Below are 27933 nucleotides of genomic sequence, written 5' to 3'. Positions count from 1 at the left end.
CCAGTACTGCCCACTTGTTGCTGAAACCCCTCAACAGCCATGTGCTTCTCCTCTTTTTCGTTCCCAGGGACCCTGGTGAGCAACAGTTATGATTTTGCAAACTCCTGGGCTTTGCACAGTGAAAACAAGCGCTGCAAGAGAGTGCAGACTCCAAGCAACACTTGCAACATTTCATCTGATATTGCAGAGAAGGTTGGTGCTGCGAGATGCTATTCTGGTTTCAGTCCTCCCCTACCTGAAAGGCAACTCACCTGCCCTCTGCCAGGAGAACACAAATCACAGAATATCCTGAGTTGGAAGGGACCCACAAGGAGCATCTAAGCCCAGCTCTTGGCCCTGCACAGAACAAGCCCAAGAATCCCACCATGTGTCTGAGAGTGTTGTCCAAACACTCTTTGAGCTCTGTTAGGTTTGGGGCCATGACCACTGACCTGGGCAGCTTTTTCCAGTGTCCAACCATCCTATGGGTGAAGAACCTTTTCCTAAAGTCCAACCTGAAGCTCTCCTGACACAGCTTCATGCAGTTCCCTTGGGTCCTGTCACTGAGAGCAGAGATCAGTGCCTGCCCCTCCACTTCCCCTCCTGAGGAAGTTGTAGACTGCAACGAGGGTAATGCTTCTTTGAATCCACATCTGTACCTAACGTGGTCCTCCCCCAGCAAGTGGTTAGGATGAGAGATGCAGGAGATACCCATGCTGTGTTCCTGGGGTGCTGTGATGTGAGGTAGCTGTGCCAGGCACTGATTTTGCTGCTGCACTGGAGCAAGGTGTGCAGCTCCTCCTCCAGCCTGTCAGGTGTGAACCACAGGTGGCTGTCTGTGGGCCCTGCTGTGGTGCAGCAGGGTCAGGTGCAGGCAGAAGGTGGAAGTGACACGTCCTCAAGCGTTGGCTCCTGCTGCCTCTGGGCCCTTGTCAGCGTGGGGCTGAGTGCAGGATGCAGCCGTGTGCTTGCGGTTCCTGAGCTGATGTGCCCTCCCTGCTGGTGCTGGCAGGAGGATTTCTGCACTGGCCTTCCCAGTTGTTGCACGCTGGGATTGTTCTTTTAATGCTAACCTTTCTGTTTTTCAGTTTGGTAATTGGACTGTATGATAAAGGTGTGGAGAAGTGACCCTGGAGGCTGCATGTTCTGACCAGTTTTACATAAGCTGTTGAGGAAGGAACTGTTCACTCACTAGTGAATGCAATTTTTCTCTCCTATTGAACCCTACCTGTTCTTCCTAAAGCTGCAGCACATATATATATAACCCCCTTTCCTTCCCCCCAAATAAAACCCCAAAACCTAACACACAAGCATCAATCAAGCAGAGAATGCAACAGCTTATTTGAGCCTGAAGTGTGAGTTGCTGCCAAAGAAACTTTGGTATTACTTAGGAAAGGTGTGTTTCAGTGATGCCTGTAGAATGAGGTAGTTAATTCCCTTTCTGACTCTACCATCAGGGAAGTGTCAGTACTGAAGCCTCTGTGGGCACCACCACCCAAACTGTATTTGTGAATGTGTTGCAGTTTATGTACCTGGGAGTCAGCAGAGCAAGAAGATGCTCCAGCCAGGCTATTTCTGACAGAGGAGATGTTTTCTGTAGGTGTTGCAAAAACTGTTTGCCACCAGGCTATTTCCCTTGCTAGGAGGAGATGCTTCCTTCAGCTATGCATACAGATAGCAGTGCTGATTTATTGAATAAACACAGAACTGTTTGTCTTGGCCAACTCTGTGACCCTCTTTGCTGCATCAACCTATTTTTTTCTTGTCTTTTATAAATATAAATAAGGTCCTTGTTTCCATTAGACACAGTGTGGATGCAGGCAGATGGTCACCAGCTCAGGGAGGAAAGTAGCTTTGAATATATACTGAAACATGTGGTGTTACAGACGATGAATGTCATGGTGAATTCACCCACTGAGGGGTTACATCTGATTGCATGTACTCTGTTGTAAATCAGAATTACTTGGTAGGTGCCAGGTTTAGATTTATACCAGAGTAACTGAGGACAAAATAGAGCTGTTAGTTTCTTGCTATTCAAGTCCTGTAGACTGATACTTGCTAAACTAGGTTCAAATCATTTCTCAAAAGTAGTAACACTTCCTGGAGCATATCTGCTAACCAGCTACTTTGAGTGCTGGTTTCACAGTTTTCTGGAAAAGGCTAACTAAGAGTTGGACGAGTTGCAAAGTTCTGACCCTAAATTTATACTTCCACTAAGCTTTTGGATGGGGGTGCTTCAGACATATTCTGAAATTCACTTCAGCCTCGCTGCCTGCAAAACTGGCTGAGGAAATGGCAGCCCTGATTTCAGGCTGGGAATCTCCAGCCTGTGTTTCTTGCTTGAGCAGACCTGATGTGTGTGGGCTGTTTCTGTCACGGTCAGAACTGATTGAACACCTGGCTTGAGAAATGGTGTGTGGTTCCAAGGGTGGGACCAAAGCACGAGGAGTTCCTATCTGGCTGAGATATCTTCTGAGGGACAGGACTGCACAGCAGGACAGGCTGAGAGAATTGGGATTGTTTAGCCTGGAGAAGAGAAGCTTTGGGGTGACCTAATTGTGGTCTTCCTGTGCCTGAAGGGAGCCCACAAGGAAGATGGAGAGAGACTATTTCCAAGGGCCTGGAGTGACAGGACAAGAGGGAATGGCTTCAAACTGACAGAGAGGAGGCTTAGATTGGATATTGGGAAGAAATTCTTCCCTGTGAGGGTGGTAGGCCCTGTGGTTCCCCCTGTATCCCTGGAAGTGTCCAAGGCCAGGTTGGATGGGGCTTAGAGCAACCTGGTCTAGAGGAAGGTGACCCTGATCATAGCAGAGGATTGAAACAAGATGATCTTTGAGGTCCCTTCCAACCCAGGCTGTTCTATGGTGGTTTAAACATGGTTTCAGGGCTAGTTCTTGTGACTGGTTGTGGATGTGGGAATTTGGTCTATTCAGGCAAGTTTAACGTTTAGAAAGTGTCAAAATTGCAGCTGAGGCTGGGGAGTGGCATGCAGGGCAAACTCCAGTCTGATGGGTCGACTGCAACTTGTGAGTTTTCTACGGATCATATTAAATATTGATGTTTTGTGGGTAAAGTTTGCTTTCCTGCAAAGTGAATGAAATTATATTCTCTCTTGTGTGAGTTCATGAGCTCACAGCATTTAACATTGCTTTAATTTATTCCCTGTGCAAGAATAAATACAGAGCTATTAATAGAAGTCCGGCCAAACAAGTGCCTGCTGAAGAATGTAGGGCTTTTTAATAGTGTGCTTTGTTTGCTTGCTTCAGCTCCAGGAATGTAAATCTCCTCTGTCTCCCAGCCTCCTTCCCTCCCTGGCACCCGATCAGCTGTTAGGTGAGGAAAACAACAGCTCTGGTTCAGAGCACTCCTCCCACCCCTGTGCCCTCATGCTGGGAGGTCTGTGGCTCTCTTTTCCCTCTCTGTCAGCCTCCCTGTCCCCCTTCCCAGTCCAACAGCACCCTTGGAGAGGTGACTTCTGACTTCTTTCATTGGGAATTGTAGTGACAGGCCAAGGGGGAATGGCTTTAAGCTGACAGAGTAGGTTTATATTGGATATTGGGAAGTTTTTCTCTGTGACAGTGGTGAGGCCCTGGTTGCCCAGAGAAACTGTGGCTGCCCCATCCCTGGGAGTGTCCAAGGCCAGCTTGGATGGGGCTCTCAGCAACCTGGGATAGTGGAAGTGTCTCTGCCCGTGGCAGGGGGGTTGGAACGAGATGATCTTTAAGGTCCCTTCCACTCTGATTCTATGCAGTGAAATTAGAAAGCTCTGTAGCAATTTTATCTTCAAATCCTAGAAAACGCTGGAAATTTTGTGGTTTTGTCTTGACTAATGTCTCTGTGTATCAGCTGAAAATCTTTAATCACCTCACACTCTTACTCCACTGTTGCTCAGGGACTCTCCCTGCCTGCCACCTCTAACACACACACACTCTTACACATATGTGACTACCTGTTGTCTACCTTGCCTTGTGATCCAGAGAGCATTCCAAACTGGGTAGATTTAGAAGGAGGAAGTAAGCTGCTGCTTTCCTATTAAGCCCTGCCCTCAGCAGCTGCTCTTTAGTTACTGGAAAGGAGCTTCACTGCTTTGTCTGATCCATTTTTTCACCACTTGCTTGTGCTGATTTAGGCTGCCTTTTCAATGAAGTGCTGCAATCTCAGAAGCTCTCAGGTGACCAGTGGCATGGGTAACATGGATGTTGAAGTATAAAAGAGAAATGTGGAAAACTGTAGTAATGAGGCAGCCTTGAAAACAAAAATATTTATCTTTTAAAACATTGCAATTGATTTATGTGTTCTCATGTGTTACCTCTATATTCTAGATTTCACATCTAATATAAATGGTGTGTGGAGGCTAGACTTCACTGTATTCATTGTATTATTTTCTTTTTTTTTTTCTTATTAGGAAATTATACTTATAACACGTGATGTGAAAATGATTGAAAGTGAAATTCAAGTAGTTTCTGCTTTTCCCAAAATTCAGATTTTGCTGTGATTGGTAAGAAATAGTCCTGCTCATTATCCCACAGAGTACTTCCATATGCAATAAAGTAATAGCATTCATCTCCAGATCGGAAAGCAAGCAGAAGTTTTCAGCTTTGAACCATTGGTAGAGGTCAGAAGCAGGTCCAGCAAAGGTCCAGAGGTCCAGCCCCACCTCTGGAAATGTTTAATGGGGCTTGAAGCAACCTGGTCTTGTGAAAGGTGTCCCTGCCCATGGCGGGGGATTGGCCTAGAGGAGCTTTAGTGTCCTTTCCAACCCAAGTAATTCAGTGATTCCATAAATATACCCTTCCTGAATGATCTGGGGAAACTCTGTGCATCTATATACCTTAGGGCTTAAATTAGAGGGAATGAGAGGGGGTGTCTGATTTCTGCTGTTATGTTTTAGGTTATATCTCTTTAATGGCATTTGTTAAGCAACAGACAAATGCAGTTCATGCAGCAGCAGAAGGCAATGCCACAGAAATGGGAAGAATGTACAAAATTCCACCTCCAGCTCTGTGTGGTGGGACTGGGGAAGAAGGAAGGTCAGCAAGTTTGTGGTCACTAAGGGTTGTTAGTGCCAGGCTGCTGATGATCCATTTAAAGAAACATTTAAAATAGGACTTCTACAGAAGTGGAGGGAGAAGTTTAGTGACTTTCACCTGTATTTTGGATACTGCAGTCAGTTCTAGTTTTAATCTTACAGACAGCTTTACTCTAAGCACTGTTTCAGCCTGAGGCTTCACTCCCTGGTCTGTTGGGTTTAAATATTTCTTTGTGTGGAGCAGCTTCTGGAGCTGTTGATCCATGAGCAGGACTGTTACAGCAGTGGATGAGGCTGCCAAGATCTGATGCTCACCATATCACACTGCCTCCTAAACTAAAGAATAAGGACCTCTCTCAGTTCAGCCCAACCACTGAGTTTTAAAGAAAGGGAGAGAAAATAAAAAGAATTTGCAGAATGGTTTAAGTTTGAAGGGACCATTAGAGGTCATTGAGTCCAATTCCCTGCTTCCAACAAGGCCATCCCAGGTCAGGCTGCTCAGGTCCTTGTCCACTCACATTTCTGGTGTCTCCAAGGGTGGTGCTTCCACAGCCTCTCTGAACACTTGCTCCAGTGTTTGACCACCCTCATGGTGAATTTGTTTTGTTTTGTATCTTTTTGAATTTACTGGTATTGGAACAGGCTCCCCAGGGCAGTGGGCACAGCCCCAAGGCTGCCAGAGCTCAGGGAGCATTTGGACAATGCTCTCAGGCACAGGGTGGGATTGTTGGGGTGTCCTGTGCAGGGCCAGGAGTTGGACTTGGATGCTCCTTGTGGGGCCCTTCCAACTCAGGATATTGTATGATTCTACGATATTTCAGCTTATGTTCATTAATTCATCACAATAGTTGAGATATATCTAAAGGATGGGAAAATTTCAGCTCTAATTTCTTCTATAAAGTCACTGGAAAATCTGAATAAATTTGAATGGCAAGAAAAACCTTTACATGGGAAAAAAAAATACTTTTTGTTGCTTTTTAACACATGACTTGGCTTCTTGACAATCAGCTAGAGCTCAACCTTTAGCTATGCTGTTGCTGAACAAGTCCAAGACCAAAGAACACTATAGGAAAAGAAAAACGGTTTAATTTTTTGTATGTATGTAAACTGCTTTATTTTTTTAAGTTGCTTTCACATCTAAAATTTACTGATATGTAATAACCATGGTCATAAAAATTCTTTCTGCTAGTTTTCCTTTTAATGGAACATACAGTCTGAGTTTTACTGTAACATAACAGTTGAGTTGTATTAACTTTTTAACAAGTTCCTCGTTAAGAAATTTTATTAGCACAGCCCCTAAATGGGCTTGTTGCAGATACTGGTTTTCTGGTGCACTTGATACTGTCTGGATCAAGGCTTTGATCCAGGAGCTGCTGTGCTGCTCATCCTCTGAATGGCTCTGAGCTCACTTTTGGTTTTATCAGTTTCCTCCTGAAGCACTGCTTTAATAGCTTTTTTGGCTGCTTCTGTTGTTGTTACTTCCACCCTTAGGGCACTTTTTCAGCTTTCTTGTACTTCTGTGTAGTCTTGCAGCAGCACCAACCACCATTTATGTTGTTCCTGCTCCCTCCCTTCTACTTTTCCCCCCCTTCTGATTCAGCATGGTGGTTGTTATTTAGGCATCAGAATTATTCCAGTGATTTCCTGAAGGACCACCGTGTTCAGCTCTCAGTTAACATTGGTTTAAGTTCCCCGAGACCACTCTCAGAAAGCTCAAAACCTCTGTGTTGTTCACTGAGCCCTTTGCTAAACTCAAAATGGACTAGACATTTCTGGTTGGTTTGTTTTCATAAGTAAGAAATTCTGTCTTGGTTCAGACATGTACTAGCTTGAGTTGATCACCTGAACAAAGCACCCTTTAGCAAAATAAGTATTTTCTACTCAGCAGTTTTCCTGTACAGGTATAACAGCTGCCATTGAGAGAAGATCTCTAAATTTCTGCTGACTGCTCAACTCTGTGGGATTTTTCATCTCCCAAAAATGAGAAAGCAAGACTTTTTTTTTTCCTTTTTGTTTTTTTTTTACACAGCAACTTGTATGTGCTGTAACCTCAGGTTAATGTATGTTAATGTTAATATATTCAGGAGTAATGTTACTGTGAAATAGTCTGAAGAACATGCTCACCACCTCCAACCACTGAATGTAACATATGAAACATAACTCGATTACATAAAAAACTGACAAATAAGTAGAATAAAATTACGCTTCAACTCTCTGTGCCAGGGTCGTATCAAGAAATAATTTTCCCACTTATCTAAACTCAGTGCCATCCTTTCAGAAAATTGCATTGAGGACCTCAGAGTCATTGAATGTGATATAATGTGCACATAAGAATCTATTTAGGGGCCTCCCACTGAAAACTTAGTCATACACTTAGGTTTCTTTTCACATACAGCTAAGTTTCCTCTTAGGTTGCTGCTGTCTGAAAAGAGTGGTGTTGATATCCTCCCCCCCTCTCACTGTGCTGTCTTCCCCTCGCTCTTGCTGTCAACATGATGATTTAACTCACCAGAAGAGCAGAAAAAAAATTGCTTTTCTTCCCTGGGTTATTTTTCTGCTGTTTATCTGAGCTGTTGTGCATTGGACAAGCCAGCAGGAGCAACAGGCAGGTATGGCCAGAAGTGGGAAAGAAATTTCATTCCTGGGATTTCAAGTCAGGCTCAGTCTTTCACTCTAAAATTTACCCTGTTCCACTGTTATTCAAAAGATGACCTGGTAATTTTTTTTCCTCTGTGCCTCAGTCCTAGGCTCCTCTTTTCCTGGTAAACCAGACACCATCTGATTCTTTGCTGGGTGGAAAGCAGGCCCTGAGATTAGCTCAGCTGGTTAAAATGTGTTGCCAATAAAGCCAAGGTTGTGAGTTTTGCCCCTGTGTGGGCCATTCACTTAAGAGTTGGACTTGGTGATCCTTGTGGGTCCCTTCCAACTCAGAATATTCTGTGAGCTCTGTGATTGAAGAAGGTAGAATGCTTCCATCCATTTGCTGGCTGACTGACATGTTTCTGTGTGAAACACCCCTGGTGTGACACCTTATTCTGTAATAATCAGTGTATTAATGTACCTCTGTACATGTGGATGTGGTGAAGGAATGGACATTAATCACTATTACCTCTTGGCTATGATGTAATTAACTGCATGGTGGTGTTAAATAATAACTGTGATGTTGTTTAACAACAGTGCTGACAGCATGTTTGGAAAAGCTGGGTTTTCTCCCTTCTTCCTGAGATTATAGGAAGTAATTTTGTCTCTTCTTCTCTCTCCTTTCTACCTTTGCTCCTCAATTCTTGTGCAGGGCATCATGGAAGCCTGCCAGCTGCTGAGAACATCTTCCACCTTCTCCCGGTGCCACCATCGAGTAGATCCAGAGCCCTACATCAGCCTCTGTAAGAGAGACATCTGTGCCTGCACCCACGTGGACTGTCACTGCCCAGCATTCCTGGATTATGCAAGGAGCTGTGCCCACGAAGGAGTGATTTTGGATGGGTGGCCTGAAGAGAGCTCATGCAGTAAGCTGGCAGAATTATTCCTAGGCTGCTTATCCCAAATAAGATCATGCCTGTCTTGCAGATTTATGTCCTGCAACTAAAAGCAACCAGTGCTTTTTAAGGATGTTGGTTCAGGCACGGCGGGTTACAATCTCCTTCAGTTCTCCATCCCCCGCCTTTGTTCTAGAAGTTTTTGTCCCTAAGAGAGAATTGTTTGAATCCTCTGTAAAGAAGATCCTGAGCTGTTACATGTGCCACCTTGATTTACAAAGTGTGTGAAGACTTATTTGGTACATAAAGGTATAGACTGGGATGTTTAGGAGCTATTTCGCATATGGTTCAAATGTGTGACATTATTCAACAGGTACTTGTAAATCAGCATCTAGTGAAAGGCTCTCTAACCTTTTTTCCATAAAAACAATTGTTTCACCTTTTATTTGCTTCAACCAATTACATTGAAATTGGGATGTTGCCTTTTTTAAGCCAGTTTTTGTCTAGGTTAGGGATCCTGATTGCATCTTGAACTGCTGCCTTTATTAGCCCAGTTTGGCTCTCGTCAGAGGTCCTGATTGCATCTCTGCTGGGATTTTGCAACAGGGAAGTGCACAGACGGACTGGGATGTTTTTCTCATAGCTTTTCATTACACAAAACCCCCAATTTTCTCAGGATGTTTATGTAAATTGATTCTGTGGAATAACTGACTCATTTGTACTGACAACAATTTCTTCTCTGGTAAAGGCATTATGCCACTGACCACCACTGAAGAAAACTGTGCCTTCAGATGATGGTTAGGGCAGGAAGATACTGCCAACCACTTGTTGGAGGGATTGTACACCAGGAATAGAGATTGCACACGAAGGAGAGTCTGAGTTTTAGCAGTATTTGGTTACCTTTCCATTGGAACATAAAAGGGATCTGATGAAGGCTCATCTCCTGGCTCAGGGTGCGATCCAGAGAACCCATTTTTGCTGTGGCTGTTTGTAAGTCTGATTAAAGCCACAAGTGAGATGAACCTTTCTGTGATCCCAGGAGCTCTAAAGCTCATTTCTAACCTTTGAATTCACAAGCCATGTTTTTTTTAATGAGTTAGGAAAAAGAGAAGTGGCCTGCTGCCACATCAGGAACTTAATTTTCCATCACCCTTAATCTCTGCTGTTATGCTGTCTCAGGAGATGATGATGGTGTTACGTTGGAGGTATGGGAATGGCTCTAGTTCTGGGCACACTGTACGAATGTGAGCTGGTGCCCAAGCCCAGGGCACCAAGGGCAAGACAACTCCTCCATTACCCTCCCACCTCCTTCAATGGAGGATTTCATGGGAAAGGGCAGGCTGTAATCTCTTCTTCCCACTCCGTGCCCACGCAGTCTTGAAGGGTATGGTGTGTCTGTGCATTGGAATGAAGGAATGGCTATAGTGTGTGCTTGTATAATGGCCTGGCAGCAGTGAAGGTACCATGGCATTGGTGTTATCCTGTGCTGGCAGTTCTCTGGAAGGAGGAGTCTTACCAAAGAGTATAATTCCACAAACTGCATAGCTTAAAGGTACAGAACACACTGTCTGTCCGAATGACTTACTGCAAAACTTCTCCCCATTGTTTGATTGTTCTTGAGACACTTGGGTTTAGCTATTAAGACTCAATTTATTAGAAGACAAATTGAGTCTTAAGTATCTACTACACTACCTGACATGTGATGGTGTTGCAGCAAAATGAAAATCAAATGTTTCTTAAAGGTCCTGCTTCTGAAAAAGGAATCCATGGTTGGAGAGGATATGACCTTTTTGATGTCTCTGTGGTTCAGCCTTTGATAATTAAGGGATTTATTTATTTAAGATTTATTAAAGAATTTGCATTTCTAATTTCTTTTATTTGTTTCAGGGCCAAGATGTCCAGTTGGCATGGAGTATAAAGAATGTGTATCCCCATGTACCAAAACCTGCCAGAGCCTGAATATCAATGAAGTGTGTCATGGACAATGTGTTGATGGCTGCAGCTGCCCTGGTAATTTTTTTACTGGGTTATTTAAAGAGAAACATTTGGCAGTCATGCTGCCTATTTTATTAGAAGAAGGAGAGCTGTGTCTTCCCCTAAATTTTCTTAAATCAGAAACACTTCTGTTTTCTGTGCTCAAGCCCCAGAATAAACCAGTTTCTGTAATGCCTGTATGCTCACTCCATGAAAGGGCCATTTTTCAGACCCAACTAAAAAGTAAATGTTTCTGTGAAAATCAGTACCAACTACTACTCTAGGATTGCCTTTATTTCTTGGTGAGGGACTGCTTATCCTTGATGTATTCCTTCTGAATTGCTTTGGTTAGAGGCACACAGAGGAAGAAACAACAGAGCATATACTGAAATAATTTCTTGCAAAAAAACTTTCCATGTAGAGCTCACAATATAATTTCAAAAATCTTTGTGATTTCAGAGGAATAATTTCACTTATTATTGAATCTTTCATACGGGAGATGAGATTGGATTAAAGGGAGAAGCTCAACCACCACAATCTTCCTCTTCTGTCTGTTGTGCTTAACTGCAGGGGGAGGGTTTGATTCCTGGCTGCAAAGCTCCACATGCTTCCAGACCAAGCTGATTTTTGGCTGTTTTTTGGTGTCATTGGTTTTGTTTGTTTTCAATAGGACTGTCTCTGCCTTTCACCCTGTCAAATCTGGACTTGGTGTGAATGCACGGAGGTATTTACTGTCCTTCTGTACAAGATACCAAGTGCAATGGAGGTTTAGGGAGATCATAATCTGCTTTCCAAAACAAGGCAGTAATGTCATTGCATTCAGAGCTTAGTAGTTTCCTATTTATCTGCTACTCTCTTACTTACTGGAGGTTCAAAGCTGTCACTCTGTGGCAGGACCTGGGAAGGTGCCCATGGAGGGTGACAAATTATATAACCAGACACAGGAGCTTATTTTGTTGGGAAGGATCTGGCTGCTACCTTTGTGCAGTTCCTGGGGGTGTTGGCAAGAGCTGAAGGAGATGAATCCACTGGCTGCACAAGGGCTCTCACTGTGTTCTTCCCTTGGTAGGCACACTGGTCAGTTCAGCACAGGAAAGGTCTAAGGGGACAGACACTGAAGAGCACAGAAGCAGGAGCTCCACATGAAGGGCATAGGGCACGAGGAACAAGTAGATGGGTAGATGGAACTGCATGGAAAGAAATAACAATCAGGGTTTCAAAACTTTTATTTAGGGCACAGTCAAAAGGGAAGAACCTTGATTTGAGTTTAATAGAAAACCAGGAGAATCTGGCAGATGGCTAGAGGGATTTAGGATGAGGATTATACCTTTGCTTATTTTTCTTCTAGTTCTCCAAGTGTAAAAAGGATCTGAAGGATCTGTTCAACAAATGTCTTTTTTTTTTTTGTCTTTTCCTCCCTTAAATGCTTCACAGTTCCTTTAATTGCTGTAAATGGAATTACTATTGCCAGGAAAAAAGGCAGGCATTCTGTTTTCTTGTGCTCTCTGGAGAGCCATGCATCTCTTAAATGCTCAGATCTTCTTTTGAATATCCCTCACTGAAAGGATTTTCTAAACAGCCAAGATCTTTCCAGGCAACTCTATGGAAAGAATGGGAGAAAGGGCACTTACCTGTGTCTTGCTGTCTGTGGTGACTGCTGCTGCCAGGGAAAAGAGCCAAAGCCTCTGCGGGCTATTGGAAGGAGTTCTTCGAGGAGAAGGGAGAGAGGTTTTCAAAATGTTTTGCTACAGCAGCTCTTTTAAAAATGGAGGAATCTCAACTCTCTGTCAATATAGGGGTTGCAGAGAAAGAAACTTATCCTTTCTTCTTTTTCTCGCTTGTAGTGCTACCTCAGACAAGTCCTGTAACTCTTTTGTGCCTCCACTTGTCTTTGTAGATAAAATATTCTCTATATAGAGCAGGTAATTACAGTTGTGTAATATGGAAACCTCAAGGGAAGTTGGCCCTTTTGCTTTTTGCTTCTGCTGAAGTTGAGAAGAGATTCCACAGCTCCTCATGATGTTTCTTTCTCTCAGACCTCTCTGCTAGACTGACATGATATCCAAATTTGTTTCTTCGTTCCCTACATTGCCTACCCTTTGGTCCTCTTATGTCTAATACAAAACCTGTCTGGACACCCTTTACTGCAGTCAGTGCAGAGTTTTCCCAACAGTCAGGTGTTTTGGACCTGGGGACTTGCTAAGCAAAGAGCTTTACTGGGAGCACCAGAAATGGTTTGCTCAGCACATCTGAGGGAGAGGCAGCACTAGAGGGAAAGCAGACAGCAGCCCCTGTGAGGCTTTTTGGCAAGCCTCGTTCCTTTTTATTGCTGTATGTGATTAAGTATGGATAATAATGCACATGAAGTCTCGCCAAAATATATGAAGAACTAGAAAATCTAATTGTATTTGCATTTCTGTCCCTGTGTGTGTGTGGTACATGTATCTGATGCTACCCAACCTATCCAGAGGGGCTGCTCCTTGATGGTGAACACTGCATTGAAAGCTCCGAGTGCTCCTGCATCCACTCTGGAAAACATTATCCTCCTGGCTTCACCATCTCCCAGGACTGCAACTCATGGTAAACTCTGTGTTGTTCTGGTGTGGCTGCCATAGATGAGTCACTGCACACGGGTCACTGGTTACTGTTTTGGATGATCTTTCTAGAAATCGCTCTACTTTTTAAAAATTTCCTTTTATTGGCAAAGGACTTGCCTCTCTTATTGGAATTGTCAGCCCCTTCCAAGAAGTGAGCTGTTCACAAAGGCAAAATCAGCTCTGCTTTTAAAGGGATATTTGATCTGATAGAACAATGTGGAGGTCACACTCCTTCAAACAGACAGAACTACCTGTTTCCTGTGGATAAGACTGACCGGTAGGTTCCCATGTCTGGTTAGTGTCAGCAGTGGTGTCTTTGTTTTGACTTCCTACATTTATTTAACCTCTAAGCCCCATTTCTTTCCAAGAGGGGTTAGCCTAAGGCACGTCCTTGGAACTTATCACAAAGCTAATGAGTCTTCCTAGCATGGCCCATGATTTTTCCTTAACTCAGGAATGCCAACCTGAAGGGGAAGGCTAGCAGTCTAAAGAAAGGAAGGGGAATGACTAATATATTCCTGATCTGGTTTTGTTTAAAGTGTAGACACATTTGTGGAAGGAGTTCAGACAACTCTGTACTCAGAAGTTTCCAATTAGAGTACAGAAGGAGGACTCAGTGAAAACCATGATATGCTGAAGAAAGGTGGTCTGTGCATCATCTTTGTTAATCAGAACGTTTTCATTACCTGCACCACGTGTCACAGAACGTGAACCATGACATTAGCATTTTGTCTTTTTCCCTGGAGCTCTCTGGAACTTGGCCACATCGTTCAAACTTAGTGCTCTTGGGAGATGAGTGCTGCCTGACAGGCTATTTTTTTTGTTGCTTGTATTTTTTTTTTTTTTTGCATCCTGTTATTCAAACTTGATACTGCTGTGGAGAACATTGTTCCATTCACTCTGCATTTATCCTTAATACACTGACTCCCCACAAATGGTTTTCAAGTCTTTAGCAGAAGTCTGACTGACTTGGAGGAGAGGGATTATTCCTCTCCAGTGATGGACTCGTGAGGACATGACAGGAGTAGCATTGCCAGGGCCCAGCAATGCAAGAGAGAGGACTGTGGACTGGGGGGAGTCTTGTGGAGGACACTGGAGGTGATCACAGCAGGGCAGTCTGTGAGGAGAAGCAAAGGGGAATAGATTTGTTTAAAGAGTAATGAGGGGACTGTCACTGCCTAAAGACAGGCTGTAAAGAAGACTGGGCCAAACTCTTCTCAGAGGCAAATAGCAGAGGAGTATGAAGCCATGGACACAAGCTGCAGTAGAGGGAATTCTGTTTTGATACAAGGAAAAATTGAGATGGTGCTGCACTGGGACAGCTGCCCAAAGAGTCTGTGGGACCTCAACTTAGATATTTTTAAACTCAAATGGACAAGGTCCTCAGCCACCTGGTATACCTTTGACATTGCCTTCTTTCAGTTGGGGGTTGTGGTATATGATTTTTCTAAAGGTCCCTTCAAACTTTTTTTCTCCCCCTGTGATTCTGTTGTATTGATGAACATACCTTGAGAACTGCATTGAAAACACATTCCACATCAGTGGAATACAGCTGAATATATATATTAAACACAGAGCTTTGGCAGGGAACATCAGAAGTTCTTGAATTTTGCAACCATTTCCATTCATATCACCAACAGCTGCTGTCAAATGATGGTAAGAAGGGATGAATACATTAAGAAATGAGGTTATAGGAGATGGAGAGGATGTTGGGGACTGGTCTAACTTCCCTGGAACAGGGGCCTGTGTTTCAGTAGTTTGGGTAAAATTTGCAACAGAAGATTTGAATTCACATCCTCTTGTCTAACTTGCCCTTTTGTTTTCTAGCATTTGTCGACGTGGCACCTGGCTCTGCAGCAATGGGGAATGCCCAGGTATGTTGGCTTTACTCTTTTCAGGTTTTGACAAGCAAGCCTTGCCTACATCCCTCCCACTTACATCCCACTTATATTTTTTTTTCCACACAAAAGGTGAATCTGTCTTTGTTCTTGTTTGCTCGCTCCAGTGCATCCAGATGGGATCATACTTGTAGGTTCCTCTCGTGAGACAAGTCAGACATTGTGCTGTATGGTTTGTGTGTAGCAATGAAAAATCCTGTTTGGTGAGAAGAATGGTTCTTTTTTTATTTACTTGATTTACCAAGATATAAGCGTCTGTGTATTCAGAGGACTGGCTTTCAGGTAGAGGAACGTTCCTAGGTTTCTTTGACCAGATACAATTCCTAAATTGATTGTTTGAATCAGCATACTTGTGTTGATGGGACAGTTGGAAGTACTGAGAATAGATTGGATTACTCAATACCCCCAGGATTTGGGCCCCAAAGGTCATGTTGTGGATGAAGGATCTACAGCCCCAGGGAGAAGGTGGCTGCCCTGCCTTCCATGGATGGTGACAGACTGGAGATACAACTCTGCAGGTGCTCTTGCTCCTTTTCCTCCCCCTCCACCTCCCAAACTCATGGGTACTGATTGCTGCTGTCCCAGATTTTTGTCTGCCTGGAGAATGTGGCTTTTCATGTTGTGCATTGGCCAGCAAATTATTTCCTCCTGCTAGTCCTGTGGCTCAACCCCTGCCTTGGTTCCTGCACCATGTTCGGCCACCATGTTCACCTGGTTGACCTGAAACAGCATCTGACCCTTCTTGCATTGTGTGCAGAAATCTGCAGGGAGACAGCATGGCTCCTTTAACTCATTATTCTCCTTGATTTGGGGAATTCAGAGTGGAAGGGATGAGAAGAGACTGGGGTTATGGCTGGACAGGAAAAGAGCAAATAAGACTGTGCAATACTCACAAATTAGGAACGTCGCAACAGTCTTAAAATGCTCAATAAAAAAATCTGTCTTTCTATAAACATTAAGCTTGCCTGACCCATCAATGCTCCATTTCCTCCTGCTTTAGACTGAAAGAGCACTTGCCTCCACGAGTCAGCACTTGAAAAAGGGGGTGGTGGTGGTCTATGCAAATGTTCAAACCAGAGACGATGTTTTCAGTGAGCTATGCCCTGTGCTTGAGGTGTTCATTGTTGTACATGTGCCTACAAACAACAGTAAACTGTGCTGAGACAGTATGGGAGGGCAGCAAAACTTCCCAAAGTAGCCAGATTTATATTGCTCCCTGTGCTGTTTGTCTCTATTTGCAGCAATATTGCAGCATGTTTTTATTGTTGGTTGGTTACCACAAATATTTCTAAAATCATGTGTCCAGAAAGTTTATATACTTATATAAACTCTAGGTAGTTCCATTATTTTTTTTTTTTACCAACTTGTTTTTTAGGAAAGATGGCTTTGATATTGTGGGAATGAATTGCCCAGTTTGGCACCAGTAAGTTTGGTGATAAAGCTGGGTCCCCAAATGGAGGGAGGGCAGCCAACTAGCAGAAGCTGGCTGGCACTAGCAAGAAGCTCTCAAACTGATATCATAATTGAAATAATTATGAAGGCAGTAGGTTTCAGGAAATTTCCTGGGATGCATTACACCAAATGGAGCAGACAGAGGGACTCATAAGGAGAGACTTTGCCTCAGGAAAGAAATTTCCCTTCCAGGACCAATGCCAAAGGGCTGGGACTTGTCTTGGATAGCAGTTCCCTCGCTCTGCGAGCTGCAAACCTGTCCTGTTGGTTCCTAGTTGCAGAGAATGCCCTGGAAATCAAACTGTAATATGGTGGGTTAGGCCTAGTTTTCTTTAGATCTGTTTTCCCCATCTGGTAGCCAGTTAACTGACTCTGAAGTTGAGTACAGTAATACTTGGTTTACCTTTGTCCAAGTTCAATTGAACAGAAAGTAGCATTTCCAGGGTCAGCTAGTAAGTGCCAAGCTGCTTTATTCTCCAGGGGATGACAGACAGCTGTCTGGATGGTGCAGATGTCTCTTAGGGCAAGTCAGAGCTGTGCAAGGCTAAGAATCCTCAGGATCTGTGAAGCTGTGCTTTAGCACTGATTGGTTTAGGACAGTTGACACTGAATAACATGTTGAAGAGGGAAATTTCCATGTGATGGTCATTGAATAGATCTTATGTGGGACTCGAAGGCAGTGAAGAGAGAATAACTCATGGGGTTCACCTGCCAGCTTGTAACATTTAATCTTTCTCCATCCTTTGTCAGGAGATTGCCAATGTAGGCCCAACACCTGAATTTTGTTCTGGACAAAGATGTCGCTGCCCACCTCGTTTGCTATGGGATCATCTCTAACTGTGATGGTCTTCTCATATGAAAGATTTTCTTTGCAAAGTCTGTGGAGTTGGAGCTTCCCCCTGTGTTTGCATAACAGGGTACTAGATCCCAGCTGTGGCATCTGGATTACTGACTTCCTGGAAATGAAAAGCCACAACTTACCAAAACATCTTAGAATGTTGATATATTTAAGTAGCCCCATTTTATATTGGAAGAGTGAGCTTGCCAGACTTCCACATTTTTCTGTAAGGACTTTAGATGTAGCTATTGTAATTATAGAATTATTTTTTAACTTTTATGCTAGTTAATTAAGGTAATGGTTCAGAGTAAAGCAGCCATGAGAGTCCACCAAGTTTTGTTAAGAATTTTAATTTTCAACTCTGTAAAGACACTTGCACTCTGCTGCCAGCTCCATGGATGCAGATGTGCCCCACTGGGTTAAGTAAAATTGGATTTAAAGTATGTAATGTCAAGATGTTGCAGGCTTCTGCACATGGATAAAAGAGGCAACATGTCCAATTGTATGCAGTGTATGACTAATACTGGATAATCCTGAGTGTGTTTCCCAGCTTTGCCAGCCTTAGGCATTAGTACTTCCACGCTCTGTGCCTCAGTTTCCCCATTGTAAGGAGAGGGTAACATAGTTCCTACATGACAGAGCGTGGGTTGCTGTTTAAAATGGTTTAGTGCCACCAGCACCTGTCTCAGGTACCAGGTATGACCTAGTTTGCCACGAGCTTGTGACCGTGAGATGACAGTGATAAATTTCCAGGGCATTTTTCACTGATGTCCTCATGATCATCCATTTGAAATGTTATACAGGCTTTTCCATAGGCACAAATTTCAACTCCTGAGTGCGATTTGTGCTGTGTTCCCCAGCTGTTGTTGGTGCCTCTGTTACTACTGGTAATGCCTTACAGGAATAAACAGTGAGATAAGCATCTTGCTGGTGCTTTCTGGTCTGCAGGGAGCTTGGGCCTTGTACAACCCGTTCCACCAGGCTACTCTTCCCCTTTAGTGGCTTGTGGGGGCCAGGCAGGATTTTGCTCACCACTGGCACTGGGGTGATTAATGGCTCTTTGCCTTTTCCAGGAGAATGCTCTGTCACCGGCCAGTCCCACTTCAAAAGCTTTGACAACAAGTATTTCACCTTCAGCGGGATTTGTCAGTACTTATTTGCCAAGGATTGCGTGGAAAATTCCTTCTCTGTGATCATTGAGACCATGCAGGTAACAGCAGCCTTGGCTGGAGCGTCTGCGCATCCTCTTGGGAGAGCGTGATAGGAATTGCAGATGCACAGGCCAACAGGAGCAATTTCCCTGTGAAATAATTAGTTTAAATAACAGTCTTTCTCCTTAGTTAATAAGTGTTTTGATTCTCCTTGCTGACATTCCCAGAAGCCTACTTGGAGATGGAGGTTTGGAGAATGGGCCCTCACCACCTCTTTGCCAGATGAGCAAACAAACTCAGGCAAGGGTTCACCCTGGCCACTGGGGAATGCCTGTGGGGAAAGGACATTTCCTTGGATACCAAAGGGAGTTCATTTGCAGAGCAGTGCCTTGAGTTGCTTTCCATTTAGTCATATTGTCTGGTGATTTTTTTTGTAGCCAATCAGCAGCTCCTGACTTTCTTTGCTGTCCCCCCCCCCCCCCAATATGGATGTGTGAGAGGCAGCTGGAGGCAAGGAGTGGAGACAGCTGGAGAGGGGCAGGAAAAGGAGTCAGGCCAGTGCAGGGAGGGATGGAGATCCCGGGTTGGTGTCACAGGAAGGTTAATGTGGTCTTGATTAATTGACCATGGGGAATAGGTGAAAGCCAGAGACTGAAAAGGGCACTGAAAGAAGCAGAGAAAAAGAAAGGTGATGGGGATGGAGGAACTGAAGGCAGGGAGAGGCGTGATGGAGTCAGGAGACTGACAGGAGAGAAGGGGAGTATCAGTCTGTTTTACAGCAACAGAGAAGTCCCAGGCTTTGGAGAACTGGGCTGTGACGGTTCTACACACCATCGACTCTGTGCCGTGCATTAGTAAGCTCTGATAGTGCAGCTCTGAGATCATCTATGCTTGGAAACCTGCAGAACAGGTTTCCACTGAAACTCCCCTTTCGAAACCAGGGAGGAGACCTGGGGCCCTGCAATCTTTGTTCCTCAGCTGTGTAACCCACAGCCAGGAAAATAAATACCACACAAGTCTCGGGTGGTGTGAACTTCGTAGCTGTTTCCCAGGCTGATGGGCTATGTGGGTCAGTGCAGTGACATTCCCCCCCAGGATATCTCCACCCCTTCCTGCCCCTGCCACAGCTGGGGGCTTGTCATTGCCATGGGCTGCTCCCTGGGGTCTGGTGTAGCACCCATAGATTGCTTTCCAGGCTCTGAGACAGGGAGCTCCCTGGTGTGTGATTAGTGGGATAATGGAGGTGAGGCTGCCAGCCTAGTGTTTGTGAGATGCAGAAACCAGATCCATAAAAGCACTGTGACACCCAACACCTCCAAATTTAGATGCTGAAATGCCTTCTGGGGGCCTGGGGCTGAGTCACCAATAAAGTGAAAGCTTGAGGCAGATTTCCCCTTCTCTGTAGTGTGCAGATGATCCTGATGCCGTGTGCACTCGCTCAGCTTCTGTCCGGATCCGGGATATGGACAACAGCATCATTAAAATGAAACATGGTGGAGGAGTTTCACTGAATGGACAAGACATACAGATCCCTTTGCTACAAGGTGTGTTCTCATGGGCTGACTCTGGCCAGCCACTGAAAGAGTCCTACTTACTAGTGTTTCCTTTTGTGCCTTAGCCCAGGTCAATCAGAAAGTGTTTTTAGTACCAAATTCTCACGTGCAGTCTCTTCTAGAGGCTCTGTCATTTTAGCTTCTCTCTGTGCAGCCAACACATGTTGACTCAGATCCTCTAAAATCAGGAGAATTAAGCTGGTCTACATTTATCAGACTTGTGAAAGCCACTGTCAGTCTATTCTTTTTGAAACTATTACTTTTTATCCAGAAGCTTGAAATCATGGAATCATAGAAGGGTTTGGGTTGGAAGGGGCCTTAAAGCCCATCCAATTCCAACCCTTCTGCCATGGGCAGGGATACCTTCCATTAGACCACGTTGCTCCAAGCCCTGTCCAACCCGGCCTTGAACACTTCCAGGGATGGGGCAGCCACAGCTTCTCTGGGCAACCTGTGCCAGGGCCTCCCCACCCTCACAGGGAAGAATTTTTTCACAATACCCAATCTAAACCTACTCTCTGTCAGTTTGAAGCCATTCCCCCTTGTCCTGTCTCTACATCTTGCAAAATGTCACAGTTAATGCCTGAGGTTTGGCAAAATGCACATATATCCTCTGCTAGGGCCCCTTAGTGCCCTGAAGCAGAGCCTGTGGACAAGGTCATGCAGATGTCAACTGCTGAGGGGGCACAAAGCTTGGGAAACGTGATGTGGGCATTGTGGGCACCCCCGGCTTTGGTGGGCCTGTGTGCCCCCTGCTCTGTTGGCCCTTTCAGCACGACACAGCTGTCCCAGGCAATGAGACATCACATCCTGCCTTGACTGACTGACACACTCTGGGGTTGTCTTCAGGTGCCCTCCGTATCCAGCGTGTGGTGAGGACTTCAGTTCGCCTTTCCTATGGGGAGCATCTGCAGATTGACTGGGATGGCCGTGGTGAACTCCTGGTGAAGGTACTCTTTCTGTCTGTTTTATTTCTGACTGTTCACCCCTCCTCTCTTCCCACCCTGTGTACAAAGGTTTTCTTGTCCGAAGTGAGAACTTGCTTTGTGTTGCATGTTAGAAATTCCTTTCTATTTTGCTACCCCCGGAGTGATACACAGGTCCTTTTGTATTGCAGAAACAAACATTTGATCCTACAGCAACTTGGTAGCTTTTTTTTCTCCTCTCTTTTCTTTTTTATATATTTTTTTTTTTTTTTTGGTGCTCTGACAGCCATTATTAACCAGGAATAGTTTTGTGTTTTGTTGAGCAGATACCCTCCAAACTGGGTTTTTGCTTTTATTTGCTTTGACTGTCCTGTCTAAAACAATGGATATGAATGACTTAAAATAAGGGAATAAAATGGCTCCACGGACACAGTTACTCATAATTTCCAGGAAGAAGTAATTAGCTTGTAGATGTGTTGCGTGCTCCTTCTACCGTGAGGAATGTTTGAAGTCAGGCTTGATTAACAATTAGGGTTTGTTGGTGCTGCAGACCAGAGCAGAGTGTAGAAATACCCAAGCCAGGTTTAAAGGAAATGAGCTGTAAGGGAAGCTGTAACCACAGCCCCTGCTGCCTTTGAACCCCCCTCGTAAAAGGGGATCTGCAGCTGGAGCCTGTGTGGGGTGGTTCTGCTCACTGAGAGGAGTTTTGCCAAGAAAGTCAGTTTTCCTGGGACTTTCCACCGAGGAGTGAATGCTGCCCTCTCTGAACCATGGCCTTGCTTTTGCATTCTCCTTGCCTGCCCTGAAATCTGGCTTAAATGTCATGTCTGGCACAGAGTAAAGGTTCCTGAAAGCTGGTTCACAATTAAGTTCAAGAATTGAAAAGATAATAGATAAGGGAAGTCAAGAATAACTTTGGAAAGCACCTGTGGTTTTGTGGTTGGTTTTTTTTTGATTTAACCTGTATTTCTGTTCTGCAAGTTCTTTTTGGGCTTAGAATGATTCACTTCAGTCCCTTGGCACATCTCAGAAGTTTTGGCTTTCCTCAGTATTCAAAGTATTTTTCTTCCTGGTCAGAGGCCTGTATTGCCTGGCAAATTTTTTCTCTCCCTTAAAGCAAATCTAATTTTCTGCTCCACATCCTCTGCCCATAAAAGTGGTGGAAGTTTCTCCAATCATCTGCTCCTTCCCTTGCTGGGTATCTAAAGCATCTTTTCAACTGCTTTTGGAGAGTTAATTTATGCTGGGTTTGTAGACTGACCCGTTGCCAAGTATTTCTGACAATTGGGGGAAGTGATACACTTCCATTACCTTGGCCAGGCTTCTGGCAAAAATTCTTTCTGTGTTCCTCAAGAAGGCTCCCCTTTCTGTGACTGCTTGATATTTGTGATTTGAGCTTCCTCTCTAAAATACACCAGAATTGGGATTTCTATGAGTCATTGTTCCATCTACAGAGTACATGAAAGAGTAGCTTCCTTGGCTGTTGGAGTAGTAAGGACTCATATACTCTAATAATTCATGGTTGTTCCTTTTGATGCTCCATATTTACTCTCTGACCACCTTGTTTGAATGGTGGGTAGTGTTAGGGTATCTTTTGGAGGATGTTTTTTATCTTTAATTATGCAGTCAGCTCTCAAGTAGTTGGTGGTACTTGTAATGTCCCAGAGCTTTACTTCTAATACAAACTGACAGTTCCTACTAAAATAAAACCTATTGGTGCCTTTGTGTTGCAGATGTTGCTTAGGAGATTTCTCCCTGTTCACCTCTAGGTTTAGGGTCACATTTCAGCTGCCCCTGGATTTGCAGCAGGAATAAGGCATGGTGAAAAGTGCATCTGCTCTGTGGGTTGTTAGCAATGCTGCTTTTACTGTGTCAGAAGTTCCTCTAGGCAGGAGGAAGTTCTAATATGAGGTAGCTTTAGGGGTAGTTGTTTCTTCCTGATTTTCCCTCAATAATGTTGAGGAAAACATCTCCTCTGATATTGCCTCTGTTTTGTGACAAGGCAGCCTGTTTAAATTTCCTTCATCTTCAAATTTTCCTTTTAAAATGGGAAATGGTTTCAGGTGCAGTATCTTTTCCCAAATTGCCCTTGGAAGTATAATCATCTCACTACGTTAAAAATATGCAACCCCCAGTGTTGCCCTGCTCATTTATATGCATGAAGTGGGAAAACAGGGAAAGACTAAACTGGACTGATGATCAAGGCACAAAAATAAGCTATTTTTCTCCTAGTAACCTTCAGTTACCATCTGAAATTATCACTATACTGGGCAAAAATTGTCCTGCTGCTACTAATAGTAGCATTTTTCTAGGGGTTTAAAAATGTGGTGGAATTACATCATCTGTAGTATTTTAATGAGTGTTAACGATAATTTTCTTGATTATTGAATTGTGTATGGTGAATTCTTTAAAAAATCTTGCTATACCATGGTAACCTGTTCTGCAGGATGACCAAGCTAATGTTGTGTTCCTCAGCTGTCTCCAGTCTATTCCGAAAGGATGTGTGGCCTATGTGGGAATTACAATGGAAACGAAGGGGATGATTTTCTTACACCTTCTGGCATGGTGGAATCTCTTCTGGAAGATTTTGGCAACTCCTGGAAGCTCAATGCAGACTGCCAAGATTTGTTAAAACAAGACAGTGACCCGTGCAACCTCAATCCTCGTTTAGGTACTGAAATCCATCCAAAATGAAAATGTGTTCCAAACTGTGATCTTTAATTTTACATAAAAAACCCCTCTAAAATTAAGATAAAATAAAGAACAAGAGAAGAAGCTACAATGACAATTGAAAATCAATAAAAGAAAATAAAGAGAAAGAGAAGAAGCTAATGGTGCTTACATTACCAGCAGGGCGGCTGTAATATATGTTTAAAAAAACCTTGCAAACAACAACAAAAACAACCCCCAGAGGCTCAGGTCAATGCAGGAAAATGTAATATTTTGTGAAAAGTGAAAACAAAAGTCAGTATTGTGGAATCATGCTGCTGATCAGTTTGGACCACAGCTAGGGTTAGACCATCACAGTCACAGCACACCTCTTGCAAGTGTGAGCAATACCATGTTTATCCTCTGGATGGAGAAAACACCTTTTCTTGGTCCCTCTGTGCTTAGAGCTTAAACACTTTTCTCAATTCCTTGTCTCCCTCATTTTACTGCATCCCAACAGACAGCCTTCCTTCTTCCCTCCACACTGCTTGGCTCTCCTGGCTGGACAATGGGGATAAATTCTCAGAGCAATTTTCTTGTCCCAAGTGCTCCAGCAACCTCTGATTCCTGGGAGAAGCAAGCACAGAAAAAAATTTCTTGCTGTAGGGCAGAGCAGGCACTGGTGATTTATGAGTGTAGTGCAGCCTAGAGGGTTTAATTTTGCAAATGTAAAAAGCAGCAGAAAGCAAAGGCCCTGTAAAAGGAAGTACAGCACCAGAAACAGCGGTAACAGAATATAAAAGCATTGCTTTTCCTTGATTTGTTTTACTAGTGAGACATTATTCTTTCAGTAGAGCTCATGACATATGAGCTATGATGTTATCTGTGCCTGCTTGATCCTGTTTTATTCTTCTGTGCTTTTCTTGCAAGCCACTGATTGATTCAGTGCAAACATGTAATTTTTCTCTTTGCAGCCAAATATGCTGAGGACTCCTGCTCAATTCTGATGTCTCCTGCATTTGAAACCTGTCACCATGAAGTCAGTCCCACTCCCTACGTGAAGAACTGCCGCTTTGACGTTTGCTCCTGCTCCAGTGGCAAGGATTGCCTGTGCTCTGCTATTGCTAATTATGCAGCAGCCTGTGCCAGGAAGGGCATCCTGGTCCAGTGGAGAGAACCTGACTTCTGCCGTAAGTGAAATGCTGCCACACCCACTTATGTTCCTTGTCTTGAAGGAATTTTTCTGACAATGTTGGATGAGAAATCTAGAATGAGATGATTCCTGCAAGGTGCTAAATATGGCATGATGAGAGAGTCTGTCTTTCCTCTGCACTAGCAAGGATGCAAAAGCTCTTCCCAGACACTGCTCTGCACTGGGGGAGAGAAGCACTCAGCTGCCATACCTCTGCACAACTTTTAACTGGATTTCCATTTTCAGCTGTATTTAAGCTTTAGCTATTCACCTGGAAACTTTCTGACTATCCCAGGGTAGAAATCTCCAAGTGATTTGCAGTAATCCATGAATTGCCTACTTTTGAGGCCTATGCTTCCCATGTCCTGACCTTGTCAGTGACTCCTGATGTAGCTGAATGTGAGGGGCTGGAGAAAGCACAAAGGCAGGTACTTGGTCGAGACAAACTTAGAAGGGAATTTTGGCAGTCTTGTGGTACCACCCTTCTCATAGCAGGGCTAACTTACTGTAGGTTGCCTGAGATCATATCCAGATAAGTTTTGAGTATCTCCAAGGATGGAGATCCCACAGGCTCTCTGACATGTCTCTTATCCAGTGCAAGATTAGCAGCCAAATGGCTAAGAGGCTGGAGCAGAAGAATCCAACATGTTTTATTTCTTTTCTTTCTCTGTTAGGTCAATAGGGAGGAAAAAATCCATTGCAATGCAATTTTGATCGAGCATGGACACTCTCTTCCCCATAAATATTTGTGAAGTGGATGTTTTTCCATTTTCCTGAGCAACTTTGTTATTAAGGAAAGAAGACAATTGAAAATTTTGGGGAAAAGTATGTGTGCTTGGCAGCTCTCCAGATCTGTTCTACTGCTTCTTTCCAAACAGAGGGTGGGAAGAACATTTATAAACTGAGTGTGTAGAAATTGGAAAAGAGTGAAAAAGAGGGGTCATTGGCCTTCCACCTGGTAGGGTCTGTGCAAGTAAAGTCAGTAACCACAGCTCCTGGAGGCTGGAGAATATTTACTGCGAATGAGAACAAACCAGTTTGTGTTTAAGTGCTGCATGGTTTCATAATATTTTACCTAATTTATGTAAATGTTCAGATAGTGGAAGAGTAATGTAATAAAAATCCTTTTAAAACTCTGCAGGTCTGGAGGCCGAAACAAATGGTGCAGTGATAATGCACCATTGTTCTTTCTGTAATTGAGCAAGTCAATTTTCACAATTAAACTTTAATAGTGCAGAGCTGCTTCTTCCTATCTGTGCATTACATTCTGAGCTTTGTGCTCTTACACTGTGATGATTTCCCTGATTGTAGATCCATCAGCCCCCATTAAATGATTCTGATGCCCAAGACATCTCCTGTCACATGAAGGAGAGCAATCCCTCTTTTAATGGCCTCAAGATGTGAATGTGCAGCTTGTGTAATTTGTGCTGATGGCCCATTGCACTGAATGTGTGCTCCAGTCCTGCCTTGGTCCACAGAGATTTGGTTTCTTGGGAAATGACTTGACAGAACCAGTTTGCTTGATTTGAAGTGAAGGAGTGTCAGGGAGGAAAGTCATTACCGCAGCACAGCAGTTCTGCTCTGTGTCAGGCTAACAACTCCCATGTCTTTATTATTTTAGTTGCTGTTTGATTATTTAAGGCCTGACTCACACCCCTGCAGCCCACCATGATTAAGCACCAGAGCCAGTGCCCATCGGGGAAGGCCTTGGGGGTGCTGGTGACAGCGGCTGGACATGAGCCCAGGTGTGCCCAGGGGGGCAAGAGGCCAATGGCACCTGGCTTGGATCAGCAATAGTGTGGCAGCAGGACCAGGGCAGGGATTGTCCCCCTGTGCTGGGCACTGGTGAGGCCATACCTCAAATCTCATATCCAGTTCTGGGCCCCTCACTGCTGGAAGGACATTGAGGTGTCCAGAGAAGGGCAACAGAGCTGGGGAAGGGTCTGGAGAATAAGCCCTATGAGTAGGGGCTCAGGAAGCTGGGGGGCCTCAGCCTGGAGAACAGGAGGCTCAGTGGGGACCTTATGGCTCTCCACAACTCCCTGACAGGAGGTTGTAGCCAGGTGGGAGTTGGTCTCTTCTCCCATGTAACAAGTGACAAAACAAGAGAAAATAGCCTCAAGTTGCACCGGGGGAGGTTTAGATTTGATATTAGGAAGAATTTCTTCATGTAAAGGGTTGTCAAGCATTGGAATGGGCTGCTCAGGATGGTGATTTTTGGAGGTATTTAAAAGCTGTGTGGATGTGGCACTTAGGGACATGGTTTAGTGTTAGAGTTGATAATGTTACTTTAATGGTTGGATTTAATGATCGTTAGGGTCTTTTCCAATATAAATGATTCTATGATTCTCTGTAGCACATGTGTCTATATGTATGCATGTATTGTTCTTTGGCAAAGGGGATTCAGTCAACAGGTCCCTTGATCTTTGGTTTTTAGGACCCATTGTTAAGCCCACTATTTGCCTTGAGGTGGTAGTGCTGGGTCTTTGCATGGCTTCTGTAAGAGGATCTGTATAGGATAAATCCAAGAGTGACGGAGTGGGGAATTAAGGGCAGGCTCTGAGCAGAGTTTGGGGGTGGCTACATCACATGATGAGCCTCAGCATGGAGGGAGGAGCTGTGTTAAATCTAGTCCTGACAGGGTGCACCTTCACCCAGAGCCTCTGACCTGGGTGCGATAACGTTTTCACCTTGTGTTACCCAAGAAACTGGTTGGGGTTTATGCCTCTTTCACTCCACCCACAAAAGCTGCATGAGCTGTCTGATGCATACACATTTTTCCAATCTGTTCCCACTGTTTCTCATGTTATTCCTGGGATAGGCTGTGCTTCAGAGCACAGTGTTGAACTGTTTAGTTTTCATAACAGGCATCCACAAAGACTGAATGTACCTTGCCTTTTCCTCTCATTTTCCTGGCAGTAATTGGATGGAGGTTTTTTTTAGTGGCAGTGTATTACACAGTGTACAGACAAGTCCCCTCCCAGGTCAGTTGTCTCACCTTTTTGCTGTTAAAAACAGATGTTGCTGGGAGGTGATGGAGCAGTGGAGTGGGACATGGACTGTGAGCATGGCATTGGGTTGCATAGCTGGAAAAAGAGGGAATGTTTCAAAAATCCTAGTAGGTGCATGGGCAAGTAAATCATAAAATCATAGAATGGTTTGGGTTGGAAGGGTCCTTAAGGGTCACCTAGGTCCAACCCTTCTGCAGTAGGCAGG

The 27933-nt window shown here is 44.1% G+C and overlaps 1 protein-coding gene across 1 annotated transcript in view; it reads left to right on the top strand.

The window, feature by feature from the left end:
- Window positions 1-27933, top strand: part of VWF (von Willebrand factor) — a 133601-nt gene that overhangs the window by 12285 nt on the left and 93383 nt on the right. Inside the window, exons 6-15 of the mRNA XM_017823982.1 lie at window positions 68-192; window positions 8304-8517; window positions 10375-10497; window positions 12930-13041; window positions 14886-14932; window positions 18320-18456; window positions 19803-19941; window positions 20800-20900; window positions 23352-23547; window positions 24500-24715. Of these exons, the coding sequence (XP_017679471.1) occupies window positions 68-192; window positions 8304-8517; window positions 10375-10497; window positions 12930-13041; window positions 14886-14932; window positions 18320-18456; window positions 19803-19941; window positions 20800-20900; window positions 23352-23547; window positions 24500-24715 (1410 nt within the window). The remainder of the gene's footprint in view (window positions 1-67; window positions 193-8303; window positions 8518-10374; window positions 10498-12929; window positions 13042-14885; window positions 14933-18319; window positions 18457-19802; window positions 19942-20799; window positions 20901-23351; window positions 23548-24499; window positions 24716-27933) is intronic.

Source organism: Lepidothrix coronata, unplaced genomic scaffold (assembly GCF_001604755.1).
Source record: "Lepidothrix coronata isolate B3197 unplaced genomic scaffold, Lepidothrix_coronata-1.0 Scaffold107, whole genome shotgun sequence".
Taxonomy (NCBI): Eukaryota; Metazoa; Chordata; class Aves; order Passeriformes; family Pipridae; genus Lepidothrix; species Lepidothrix coronata.
Note: the sequence above shows the minus strand (reverse complement) of the source record. Positions and strands in the feature narration are given on the sequence as shown.